General features: G+C 40.7%; 1 protein-coding gene across 1 annotated transcript in view; it reads right to left on the bottom strand.

Annotated features, from left to right (window-relative positions):
- Nucleotides 1-6,658: 6,658 nt before the first annotated feature.
- LOC123100770 (protein DETOXIFICATION 40-like) overlaps nucleotides 6,659-13,611 on the bottom strand; it is a 12,421-nt gene continuing 5,468 nt past the window's right edge. Inside the window, exons 5-6 of the mRNA XM_044522651.1 lie at nucleotides 8,345-8,553; nucleotides 6,659-6,947 (exon numbers count right to left, since the gene is read on the bottom strand). Coding sequence (XP_044378586.1) covers nucleotides 6,882-6,947; nucleotides 8,345-8,553 — 275 coding nt within the window. The 3' untranslated portion in view covers nucleotides 6,659-6,881. The remainder of the gene's footprint in view (nucleotides 6,948-8,344; nucleotides 8,554-13,611) is intronic.

Here is a 13,611-nt window from a genome sequence, read left to right as displayed (position 1 = left end):
TGTATGTCGTCGTTGTCGATATTACCCCCTCCCGATAACTTCAACACGAGGGGGGGTCGATATACCCCCTCCTCGATAACATTATTTTCCCGTGTATGTATGTCGTCCTTGTCGATATAACCCCCTCCCGATAACTTCAACACGTGGGGGGGTGTCGATATACCCCCTCCCCGATAACATTATTTTCCCGTGTATGTATGTCGTCATTGTCAATATATATAACTCCCTCCCAGATAACTTCGACATGATGGACGGTCGATATGTATACCCCCTCTCGACCGTGATAACTTATACCACGGGAGCACCCCCCGGCCCTCTCGCTCGACCAAAACTCTCGAGGACACCCAAACCCTAGAAAAAACGATGTCGGTCTCCTACCCCCTCCCGCCGCGCCCCTACCCTTGAAGCGTTGCCTAGGCCACCCCAAACCCGGAATAAGCTAGGTCTATGTTTGCACTAATATATCCACCTGCTGTCATGTTTGTGTAATAATTGCCATGTTGTAATATTTGCAGAAACAATGGAGCACAGACGAGATGAGCAAGCAGAAGAGGTGTTGGGGGACATAATCTTAGCCGGAGGTGATATCTTGTCGTATCTTAACGACAATGATGGTCTGGAAGAACAGGGTGAAGAAGCAGGCTACGGTGATCGAAGAGTGGAGGAGGAAAGACATGATTATGATGGCTCCGGTGACCCAATGCTGGTGCAAGAAGGAGCCCGTGGTGACGGCTCCGGTGACCGAACAGAGTCCGGCCAGGTAAATATATTAGTTAAGCCTGTGCTGACTAGCTAATTGATGCATTCATTGTTTTGGTATGTACACATATTAATTAACACTCGTCTTTCTTCATTTTTCTAGCCCTCCGGATCGAGCACAACTTCGGTAAAGAGACGAGGCCCGAAGAGAAAGTTGCGCTTGGATGAAAGGTTTGAGATCACAGCAATCGCGCGCGACGGCCAACCGATTGAACCCCTCTGGACAAAGGATGCTTTTGCTTCTCAGTGTGGGGCTCTAGTTAGGGACAAGATCCCGATCAGCATCCACCAATGGTATAAGCCTGAGAAGGAAGACCCTGAGGTGTCTTATGTCAATATATGCAGAAAGATGATCTTTGGACTGAGCTGAAGGCAAATTTCACCCTACCGCCAGAGGAGGATCCGGAGAAGCCAGTTATAGAGCAATTAATCAAGTCTCATGCTCTTAAGAAGATGGCAGACCTATTCAGGAGGTGGAAGAATGAGCTGAAAACGTTTGTCGACAAAGAAGAGACACCAGAATTCATCGGCCAGTATGAGAAGATCAGAGATCACTGGCCCGCATTTGTGGCCCACAAGACATCGGAAAAGAGTAAGAAGATGTCAGCGACAAACAAGAAGAATGCTGCGAAGAAGAAGCTTCACCATCGCACGGGGTCAGGTGGCTACCTCAAAGCCAGGACTAAGTGGGCCAAGTCTGAGAGGGATCTTCTTGATAAAGGGATCGAACAAGAGACAATGAACTGGCCAGACCGTTGCCGGACTTGGTTCTTCGGGGCTGGCGGAACCTTGGACCCTGTATCAGGGAGGTGTCGTTGGACGGACGAGCAACTTGCAATACCCGTCAAGAAGCTTAAGCACTATATCGATGCAGCGCAGCAAGGGACGTTCGTTCCAGACAGAGAGAACGATGAGCTCACAATGGCCCTCGGGAATCCTGAGCACCCTGGACGGACACGAGGCACGCCAGGCTCCGTTCCGTGGAAGGCTGGTTTTCCGGACGCGGGCGGTTACAAAACCCAGGAGAGGAGGAAAAAAGTGGAGCAGATCCAAATTCAGAAGCTGCACGAAAGGGTTCAAGCGCTAGAGGAACGAGACGGCAATCGAGATGCCGAAACTGCCCCCGAAGCTACACCGCCATCTCAGCGGAGAAGCAGCGTGGCTTCCACCGAGCTGCTTCAGCTGGAGCATGCGGCTCCTGCTAGCTACCCCGTGGATGCTATCACGGAGTCTCAACATTGCCACCTTATGGCGGAATGGCAGAACTTCAAAGTCAAGGCGGCTGTTGGCTCTGTTTTACCTACTGAACCCGGCGCAACCTACCACTGCCGGCCGATTCCAGAAGGATATGCTAGGGTGATGGTGGATGAAATAACGGAGGGATTTGAGGACCTCGAGCTTGACCACCCTACCGGTGAAGGAGAGACTCGGCTGGGTTCTACTCTGAAGACTCCATGCCTATGGCGGAAGGAGCTCATCAAGCTTCCGAACTGGACGACTCCGGCGAGTAAGGGCACTCCGCCTCCTCCTCCGCCTCATCCTCCGCCGAGTGATCAGGGCACTCAGCCTCCTTCTCCGGCGCGTGGCGGCACTCTGCCTCCTTCTCCGCTAGCGCTGGCGCGCCAGAGCAGCCAGCCTCCTCCTTCTCCGCCTCGTCAGCAAGGGCGGAAGAGACCCGCCGCCGCTGCGGCTGCTCCGGCGCGTCGTAGTCCTTCTCCTCCGCCTCGTAAGCAAGGAAAGAAGACAGCCGCAGCCGCTCCGTCTGCTCTGCCGGCGTCTAGCAGTACAGCTGCCAGAGGCGGGAGGCAATACAGATTCGGTCCTTCTCTGAAGACTCCAGAGAAGTTACCATACGAGAGGACCGAGGAGGAGAACGCGAAGATCGTGCGAGCCGAAGTGAATAACTTCTTTGAAGGGGTGAAAGCAAAGAAACATCCACCTCCGGAGGAGAAGGTAGATCCGGTGAAAGCAAAGCGCACTCTGGCTGCCCTGACAAAACCACCAAAGTCTCCGCCGAGAGGCAACTATGAGCGCGTTCTTGCAAAGACATATGCCGAAGCGGAGCGGTCGGGAAGTACTGTCAGTGATAAAAGGATGAAAGAACGACGAGCTGGGAAAAAAATTGCCCAGCTCGGCGAACAAGCGAACCAATCGTGCCCCCCGCTCAAGGTGTCAAAAGACATCATCGCTAATGATCCGAGTATGGTGCCCGGTTATAGCAATCTTGGAGATTACCTGCCCGACGATGTACATTATGAAATCATGGAGGTGGACGAACACAAATACCATTACGGGAAGCCTCTCGTCAAAGATGAAAGATCTCTAAGCACGATGATGCAAAGACTACATGATTGGTACATGAAAACCTGCAGAGAGTCTGATGGGATGGATACTTTGACGCTGAGAGTTAAACCGGAGCATGACCTCGTTGGAATTGATCTTCTGAGTGTTCCATTTGAGGATTTCTTCCAGTTTTACAATCAAAAGGCCCTCGATAAAACAACAATCACTTGCTACTGTCTGTAAGTAGTACTACTTCTGTCATTAAGTCTCTCTATATAGGTCAGCTCTTTCATTGCATGTATTTATACTTATCCTCACTATATTATGCAGATTGAAGATCGCCGAATTGAAGAAAAGACAAATCGGTGATATTGGGTTCATTAACACAAATCTCATAGATGCATATACGGTTGAAAAACTTCCCAAAGAAGCCGAGGCCAACTTGCTACAATCGTTGGTATTAAATCAAAACAAAGATATAATAGTCTTTCCTTACAACTTCAAGTGAGTGTTACTGTCTTGTGCATATTCGGTTTCCCTTATTAGTCCAGGTTATGGTAATGTAATTGATGACTTATGCATGCATGCGCAGCTTCCACTATATTCTCCTAGAGATTAAGCTTGAGTAGGGAGTAGTAACCGTCTTAGACTCGAGACGAAAAGATCCCCATGACTATGCGAACATGACTCAAATGCTCGAGAAGTAAGTTAAATCGATCATTATCCACCATATCAGCAACTTTGTTCATTTCCTGATATCAAGTAATATTTTTCTTTGTCTGGCAGGGTTTGGAGAAAATTCACCTCAAAAGCTCCGGGACTGCCGAAGAAGCTGCAATTTAATCACCCGAAAGTAAGTACTATAGTAGCATGTTCCGCGCATCTCCTAGTGATTCAAGCGCTAGTTTCATCAATACCATTTAGCATGCTTGCTTATCAGTTTGATTGACCTCTATTTCTTGTAAAGTGGTTGTGGCAGGAACCCGGGAATAATTACTGTGGATACTACGTTTGCGAGTCCATCCGCTACACGACCTGTGAGCGGGGCTACACTAAAGAACAATATGAAGTGCGTAAGCAATAATATTCACAATTTTATTTTATTTACCATCATTTGTGTTGAGTTTCATTTATTCATATATATATGTATTGACCCCCTTCTTCAAATTAGATGTTTCGGAAGCGGGATGAACTCCTAGCAGAAGATCGTATGCGAGGAATTCAAGAGGAATTGGCGGCATTCTTCCTTGACCACGTCATCGCTGAAAACGGAGAATACTATGTGGACCCTGTGTTCCTACAATTTAATTAGGAGATTGTATTGTAAGAGATAATTATTGTATATATGTAGCCGGTAGTGTTGGATAGATATACGAGAACTTGTTGTTCGACCAATATCTTGGAGAAGGAGAGGTGGTCGATATCACTTCTCTCTGTATGCATATATATGTGTTCATGACGATCTTCTGTTTCCTTCATTTGATTACTAGCTAGCGTGTCTACTCCTCTCCATACGTATATATACGTAGCGTCGACAAAGCACGGAGATAAGAGAGGACACTTCTCTCTATTAATTAGCTAGCTAACACAATATATGAAACACCTAAATTAACCCCCCAAAACCCCTAAACCACCCCCTTTCAAAAAAGCAAAAACCTCAGCTCCTGCCAGCTGCTGACGCGTGGATGCCTATTGGTCCCGGTTGGTGACACCAACCGGGACAAAAGGCCTGCCTATTGGTCCCGGTTGGTGGCACCAACCGGGACCAAAGGCCCTCCTGCCTGGGCTCCCCGCACCGGCCACGTGGACGGCCTTTAGTCCCGGTTCGTGTAAGAACCGGGACTAAAGGTCTAGGGCATTAGTAACGACCCTTTAGTCCCGGTTCCAGAACCGGGACTAAAGGCCCTTATGAACCGGGGCAAAAGCCCCTTTTCCTACTAGTGCCACACTAGTAGAAAAAGGGCCTTTAGTCCCGGTTCATAAGAGCCTTTAGTCCCGGTTCTGGAACCGGGACTAAAGGGTCGTTACTAAAGCCTCCCCTTTAGTCCCGGTTTATAAGAGCCTTCAGTCCCGGTTCTGGAACCGGGACTAAAGGGTCGTTACTAAAGCCTCCCCTTTAGTCCCGGTTCTTACACGAACCAGGACTAAAGGGTCGTTACTAAAGCCTCCCCTTTAGTCCCGGTTTTATGATTTTTTTGAATTTTTTTGATTTTTTTTATTTTCAAATTTCTGAATTATTTTAATCTCTAATCACCCCTCATCACTGCTCAATTTAACCTCTAATCTCTAATCACCCCTCATCATTCCAAATCATCTAACCTCCCGGACGGTCACCCATCCTCTCACTACTCCAACCTGAGCACGCTTAACTTCCAGGTTCTATTCTCCCTCTTTTCCAAGTCTGCACTTGTTGTTTTCCTGACAATAGTAAGATGTCAATCCTATTAACCCTCAGGAATTTAGCTTAAGCATGAAGTCACACATTTCACTGTTTGAGTTTGAAACTATTGTTCTAAAAACAATAATTATTTAGTAACACTAATATTTCTTGAATAAGTAGTTTGACCATAGTTTGACTAGATTTGACCAAAATTCAAAAAACTGAAATAATTATTTAGTAACACTAATATTTCTTGAATAATTAGTTTGACCATTGTTTGACCATAGTTTGACCACAGTTTGACCAGATTTGACCAAAATTCAAAAAAATTGAAATAATTATTTAGTAACACTAATATTCTTGAATAATTATTTAGTAACACTAATACTTCTTGAATTAGTAGTTTGACCATAGTTTGACCAGATTTACAAAATTTCAAAAAAAAAATTTGAGCATAACTTTTTTTTCCTTTTAGAATTTGAGGATTCTAAAAATTTGCAAACAGGCCGTAGGCGGTCAAAAGCGGATGCGGATTTTCGTGCTGAACATTTTGATATATTATACTTTTTTTCTGACATCGTTAGCCGTTTTACATTTTCCCTACACTTTTTGCAAAACATGTCCAAATTTAAGTTTTTAAATTTTCCTAACTAGTACATGTAGTAACATAACTACATCTGGAAGGATTTTAATTTTTGAAGTTTTTATCATTTTCTTTTGCTTTTTACAAAACTGAAAAGGCGATCCACTTGGGGGGGGGGGTAGAGTTTGAAAATGGGACCTTTAGTACCGGTTCGTGCCATGAACCGGTACTAATGCCTCAAACCCCATTAGTACCGGTTGGTGGCTCGAACCGGGACTAAAGGTCTAACCTTTAGTACCGGTTGGTGCCACGAACCGGTACTAATGGGCATCGCACCCTTTAGTCCCGGTTCGTGGCACCAACTGGGACTAAAGGTCCCATTTGAACCGGGACTAATGCCTGTACGGTGCCCTAGCCGCTCGAACCGGGACTAATGCTCACATTAGTCCCGGTTCGTAATGCAACCGGGATTAATGCTCTTTTCTGGCCGAACCAAAGCCCTGTTTTCTACTAGTGCCATCTGTCCCGGTTAGTATAAGAACTGGGACTAAAGGCCTAGGGCATTAGTAACGACTCTTTAGTCCCGGTTCCCCAACCGGGACAGATGGGCCTTATGAACCGGGAGAAATGGCCCTTTTTCTACTAGTGAATAATTGGCTTGCTTACACTTTCCTCAATCTTCAGAGTTCAAATAAATTCTTTTGGATAACGTTCTAGGAAAAACTGGAATCACTTCCAAAGTCCGTGAATAATTTTGCCCCATAATAGAACAAAAATTACAATTCAGAAATAATACTCATAATTTTCAACCAAGATAGTCTATTTATTCAGAGAAGTCGACCGTTCTCAGTACTTGTAGTTGCATATTTGTCTTTATCAATCCTGCTGTAATGAATTTTTCTTGTCTTCCCACATCGCAATCCTCTCATGCGCCTTCTCCACCTTCAAATTACACATATGACACATAAACAATGAAAAATATGTCCAACATCATTAATTAATTGCCTCGCATAAATTTGATTATCATCTTCCCTTCTATTTTCTCCCTCATTTCTAAATTCCTATATATATTTTTCAAAGTCATACTTTGTAAAGTTATCAAAATTATAGATATAAATATAAACATCTAAAGCACAACATCAAGACAATATAAAGATACGCTGATTTAATATCATAGATCTTTCTTTTTGCATAAGTCCCCCATTCCCAAGTAAGTGGCTTAGAAATTGAGTAAGAAAGTAAACAATTTCTAAGTTTGGTCAAGTATATATACAAAAATTATGAAGACTTATAAAACAAAAGCAATAATACTCCCTCTATCCCATAATATAAGATGTAATTACCTCGAATATATACATATTGGATGTAATAACATCTTATATTATGTGATGGAGGGAGTACATCATAAAATATATTTTCATAATGTATTTATTCAAAATTGTAGTTGTTGATTTTCCCTTTTACATATTTGGTCAAAGTTTGAACAGATTGACTTTCATAATTTATATTCTACCTATTTAGGGACGAAAGGAGTAGATTGGTAGACAATTCATAAACTTCGTCCTTGAACGTAATCCCTCTCCCTTTCTCACTCATACATCCTACCACCCGGTGGTAGTTAACCTCATGTCTCATATACTACCATGTGGTAGTACATATACTACTTTATCATTCTAAATATGTTCATATACTATATCTAAGATTTTTCAAAATGAGCTATATAAAAAATTGCATGTGAGTCCATAGTTTTTTTTGTATATTTTAAAAATATCTTCACATTTGTACGTATAAAACTATATACCAAAAATAGTACAAACTACATACAAAGTGGGATATACACCTAACCAAATATTCTTACACATGCATACTCTTGGTTTTCACACATACTATATACAACACTCAGAACACACGTGGTGGTAACTACCACTGGGTGGTAGAAAACATTTGTATAGGAAAATCCTTCTTACTCCTAGGTACACCGACGTCTCATATACAACCATGGGGGATTATATGTATTATTTTATAGGTTTGAGTATGTTCATATACAATATTTAACATACTTCAAAGTGAGGTACATTAAAAAATTGCAAGTGGGAGCATAATTTGTACTGTATTTTTGTAATATCTTCATTTTTGTACATGAAGAATGAGTATGCAAAAAACTGATACATATACTACATAAAAAGTAGTATGTATTGTACGGCAATAAATTTATAAACCCCATACCATCTATACGTACTCTCATGTATGGTACATACTACCTAGATTGTGTGAAACATGCATGGGTGTAACTACACCCAGAAGCAGAAGCAGTTAATATAGGTTAGGTTCGTACTTACCTCGTGTTGCCAGTCAGTCCTGAATGTCACCCATAACAGGATGAGTGTTTGTAGTAGTGTTCCGCCGATTACCATGCCACTCCAAACCCCCTTTGCGCCCAAACCAAGATAGAAACCAAGGAATAAGCCAAGTGGCATGCCAACGAAATAGTAGCACCCAACATTCACGTACGCCACAAACACCTGCCAACCGCACCCCACGGCCACACCTGTAATTAATAAAAAAATCCTTATAATCTCATATTACCACAAATTACACACTTCCCTCCTTATATCAAGGATTTGCAATACATAAACTTAAATTACACACTTCTCTTCTAAAGCTCTAGCAACTTTACGTAAAACTTAAATTACACACTTCCCTCCTAAACCGCACCCCATGGCCACACCTGTAGTTCCACCGATTGTTTCTTTGTTGCGGAATCGATGAGTTTCCTATAAACTCTAGCTATTTTTCATAAACTTTAATTACACACTTCCCTCCTTTTATGAAGGCTTTGCAAAACATAAGCTTGCTCCTATAACCATATAAACCTCAGATGTCCCTGTTTACATGAAAGAAAATTCAACATTTGTTACTTTCTCCGATTTTTTACTATAAAATTCTTTGTGCTGAATCGTAAAATTTGAAAATCAATAAGCATAAATCCTATCTATCTTTTAAGCAGTGTTTTTTTTTATTTCAAGAGTTCACCAACAATGTAAAAACCAATGTATGCGGAGAACACTATGAAATAATAAGATGGAAATTTTCAGGAAATAAGGCGCATCGTCGTCAATGATTAAGATTGTAGTCTCACATACTAGTCCTGCTATACTTATTACATTCTATGGGCAGTTTAATTCTTTCATCATAGAGTTTTTGTTAATAGTCCGATAGACTACATCATGCATTATAAAAACAACTATGATATTGTATAGAGGATTTTTAGAACCTAGCAATGTATGTTCTCTATATCTCAGCCATTGTACCACTTTCCAATGTGGGAACGGTTTTGTAGAACCTAGGTACACCGGAACCCTCATCTAAAACTTACCAACAAACATATAATATGAGAGTGCTGGAATTTAACTTTTGGAGCTTTAACTGCAAATTATCAAATTATTTGATGATGATTTTCATTGGTAAGTATCCAAGTCATTATATATGCGCGCCAGTTCTTTTCAATGGATTTTACAAAACTTCCAAAAATATTTTTACTAAGATCTACATAATGCACACAGGAAACCTAAATGACTGTACAAATTTTGAGATCGAGGTTGGCTCAGTACAAACATGAGTCATGGAAACTGGCACGCAGTTCACTATTACGGCTTGGTGCTAACTTCTTTGTTCAAAACTACTGTATCTTGTGGATAGACATCATTTAAGATAATGTGGGAAGGGGGGCACTTGGAGAAACATGCACTCAACTGGGGAGCATGAGCGGGCACGTGTGAGAATGCCATGTGTCTCACGAGGCAGCTCACATGTCTGGTTTGCTCTTATTTCGGTCAGTTTTGTCTTCTTATCATGTCTTCATCTGGATTTTTATTTTTCAGAGTACTATATATCAAAAGCATGCCTTCACATGAAAATTGTTGGAATCAACAGCTAGAGAAGATCATATAATGAGCATGGGAATCCACAATACTCAAGGGGTTGGTCCGATCTAATAATCTTTGTCACTGAGCCTACCAGGAATATGGATTAGGAGCATAATAGAGTCAAGCGAGACCAAAGTGGAGAAGTTTATCATCATGTGGTTGGGAGGTGGATCTACTCGCATATTTGTGTGTTGGAGTGCAAAGTGAGCCCTCTCACATGGTTTACCCATCATGTATTTTGCACACGGAACTCGAAGATCCACTTGATGACTGTTCCCTGAGATTGGTTTGTTGCTCGCTTTGGTGCTTTCATGTGAAGTTTGGATTGAGCCGAAGTCTTGGTCTTTTAAAGCATCGGACATGCATACGCTTGGGAAAGTTCAAGGCCATAAGCCTCCATTGTTGTAGGGCGTAGTCTTACCCGACTTTCTCCCTAACTAGCACAGTGGCCCTCCCAACGCGAGGGCATCACTTTAGTGTATTCAAAGTAGGTTCATGATATAGATCTGCTTGATAATGTTTCTCTTTTTATTCCATGATGTTAATTGTATTTTTTTCAAGGCGAAATCCAATTTGTTAGGTTTATTTTTTCTTTCCCCTGAATTATCGATTCTACGCTCCCTATCTTGGTTACCACGCACAAGAAATGCACCTACAATTAAGGAACAAAGGGAAGTATTTGGATCACAATCTATAGTGTTCATGACTATAAACTTTGTATGGGTGTTGCTTCATGGAATCTACTTATTAATAGACGTCAACACATAAATATTCATATTTTTACATCTAATGTTGTGTAGCAACTATATCAAACATAAGTTGAGTTGTAGCTGCACCTACTGATTTAATATGTGTCACATCCAAAACATCGACTAGGTCACTTTTTAAAGTTCAATTCTTTGCATTAAAGTAGTATCATGCACACACGACACATATAACCATTAATTAATATGGTGTATCCAACAATCATGGGTACGGAATTATTTATGTCATTCGACTCCGATATGTATTCCACATATTGGATGGTTATAGAATGCCCTCGCAAATAATCACCAGACCTATAACATGAACTCTACTATGAATACACTAAAGTGATGCGCTTCTTCACCTGTGTTTTTTATGAAAATAAACATATTTATTGATAGTTCGTGAAATTAAAAGGTTTCATGATACACCTTTTAGGATTTCCTCTATTTTTTAATGTGGTAAGGCATGTAGTACTATTTTTTTATCGATTTCCTTTAAATTCAATGCTATTTAACCCACCAATTCAATACACACACACTATGCTCTCTCGAGGATGTATTTGTTGCTCATGTGGCATGATCTTACTATGTGTTTTTTCCGTCATAATCATTTACATTGGACCCAGGTATGGACAATTGCCGTCCAAATTGCATCTATAGAACTTCAAAAGACAAATTCAACTTTGTCCTTTACGTAGCCAGCCGTATGCACCATATTATAATGATTCTTTAATTAATACCAAGACCTTATAATGATCTTTTGTTTAACAATTTGTAATCCTTCCGGTTCTATAAATTTTCCACTTTGTTGTTAATTGATATCTATTAGACATCGGTTTAAGCATTTTTAGGGGTTAACTGTAACTAGTTATTTATGTTGTAAAATACTTACAATATCCAAAATCGGACAATTGAACACACTCCTTGAAAATTATATCATATATTTCGATTGTTCGAGTTCAAGGTTCAACTGCAGATATTGTTCATACTTGTCAAATCAATCCATAAGGAACATTTTTGTGAGCTATATATAGTACACACCTTTTGAATATGTTATGTCTTCTTGAACTGCACAATACATAATAGAATTCAAATATGGAGAAATTATTGGCCAAGGTCCATCATTCAGAATACTTTTTGGTGGACTTTATTCGGCGCGGTTCATACACGAATTTATTAGGCATGTAGAATGCTTTCTGCGGCCCAGACTGGCCTAGTTGTCCTTGACTTGCTTCAGAAAGAAAAGATCTAGTACTTGTTTACCTTGACCATGGCTACTTTCCCGCTGCCTTTCCTTCTATACTTTTCCCATGTGCTAACTTCTCAAGCTACCTATCCCTACGAAAAAGTAAGCCTACTTACTACGTGTTTTCCTCTATTGGCAAATACGCATATATTGACCTACTCACGTGCATATCTTGCATAAATAAATCCCCTAAGAAAACAAACTAGCCCGTATCTTCCTAGTCCTTGTTGCCAGCCCTACTCGACTATTTAGAAAAAGTAGGCATCAGTGAGTGGAATACTTAACAGTGATTACATTCTTATGTAGATTCCATTGCTCGAAGGTATCCGAAAACTCATTATGACCTAGACCTAAACCAGGCTGATATTGAACAGAGGAGAAGTTCTTGTTACTACTTCTCGCTGGCACCAAAAGAAGTTTCGCCTGATTCGGACCTTTTGTGGTGGTCCGCCGAGGACAACACCTAAAAACAACCCTTGTGCCATGGAATATCCCTTTTACGATTGGAGAACCTGGCTTCGATGACATTCCTGAGGAAGGTATTTCCCCTACTAGGCTCGTTGCTTCGCTTTAAGTGAAAAAGAATACTATGCAATAATCTACTAAAAAATGGATATTCTCAAATAATACTAAGAAAATAGTATTGATTACTATCCTAGCCTATCTGAGTCGCAGAATGAAGGGCTCTTCAGAAGGCCATCTCAAAATGGAGACTCAGATAAGGCATCAGCCCACGCTAATAATATTATGACCGGCACATCCTTTTCTGCCAGATAGCGACACGTCCGTATAATCCTTTTTTGACTGGCATGTTTTAGCCTCACACTGTTTTTTGACGTGGATTGTTTTGAGGGAACCTAGTCCCACACTAGGTTTTTTTTTTCTGACGGAATAGTCCATTAGTTTTTTTTCACATCCTTTTTTTTCCAATTAGTATTAGTACAAGGTATATAGCTGAACAAAACAGTTTTGCATTAGCAATGGCATTGGTGGGTAATTGTTCCACTTAAATATATCTAATGGTCTAAAATCTTGGTCTATTATATAAACGGTCAGATGTTTCTATTTTTTGTGATAATTTCTAGATTATTTCTCTTTTTGTGGTGAGTCTGTATATTACTTTTAATATATAATAGATAGATAGACAGTCAGATGATTGTAATTTTTGTAATAATTTCTAGATAATTTCTCTTTTTTTCTGGTGAGTTCGTATATTCCTTCTATTATATAATAGATGTAACACAAAGTCGCAGCACAACGATAACATTCCATGGCCTTCTCAAGGGAATCATAGATGGTGCAATGAGTTTGTGTCCTGGTATCTTTATTGCATATAGGTATGGTTCTGTATAGCCAGGAACAGCGTCATATGCAGTCGCCCGATAACATGGAACACACTACCCGAAAGTAGTTCTTTTTGGGAGAATTTTATATTTTCCTTATAAACTGAATACAAACTAGTTCATAGAAAAGTTTTCCAAGATTTATAGTTGTATAAATGAAAAAACTTTAAAGAATACTCTATCCGAACCAAAAATGTGGTGTGCCTTTAGTTTAAATTTGAACTAAAGCTGAACTAAAGCCATGACACTTTTTTTTGATTGGAGGGAGTAAGTTACAAAAAAAAATTATCAAATGAATTATTTGAATAAAAAACGTTTTCCAAGTATGGGCTAGTAATAACGAAG

The sequence above is a fragment of the Triticum aestivum genome, chromosome 4D (assembly GCF_018294505.1).
Source record: "Triticum aestivum cultivar Chinese Spring chromosome 4D, IWGSC CS RefSeq v2.1, whole genome shotgun sequence".
Lineage (NCBI taxonomy): Eukaryota > Viridiplantae > Streptophyta > Magnoliopsida > Poales > Poaceae > Triticum > Triticum aestivum.
This window is presented reverse-complemented; position numbering and strand designations above follow the sequence as displayed.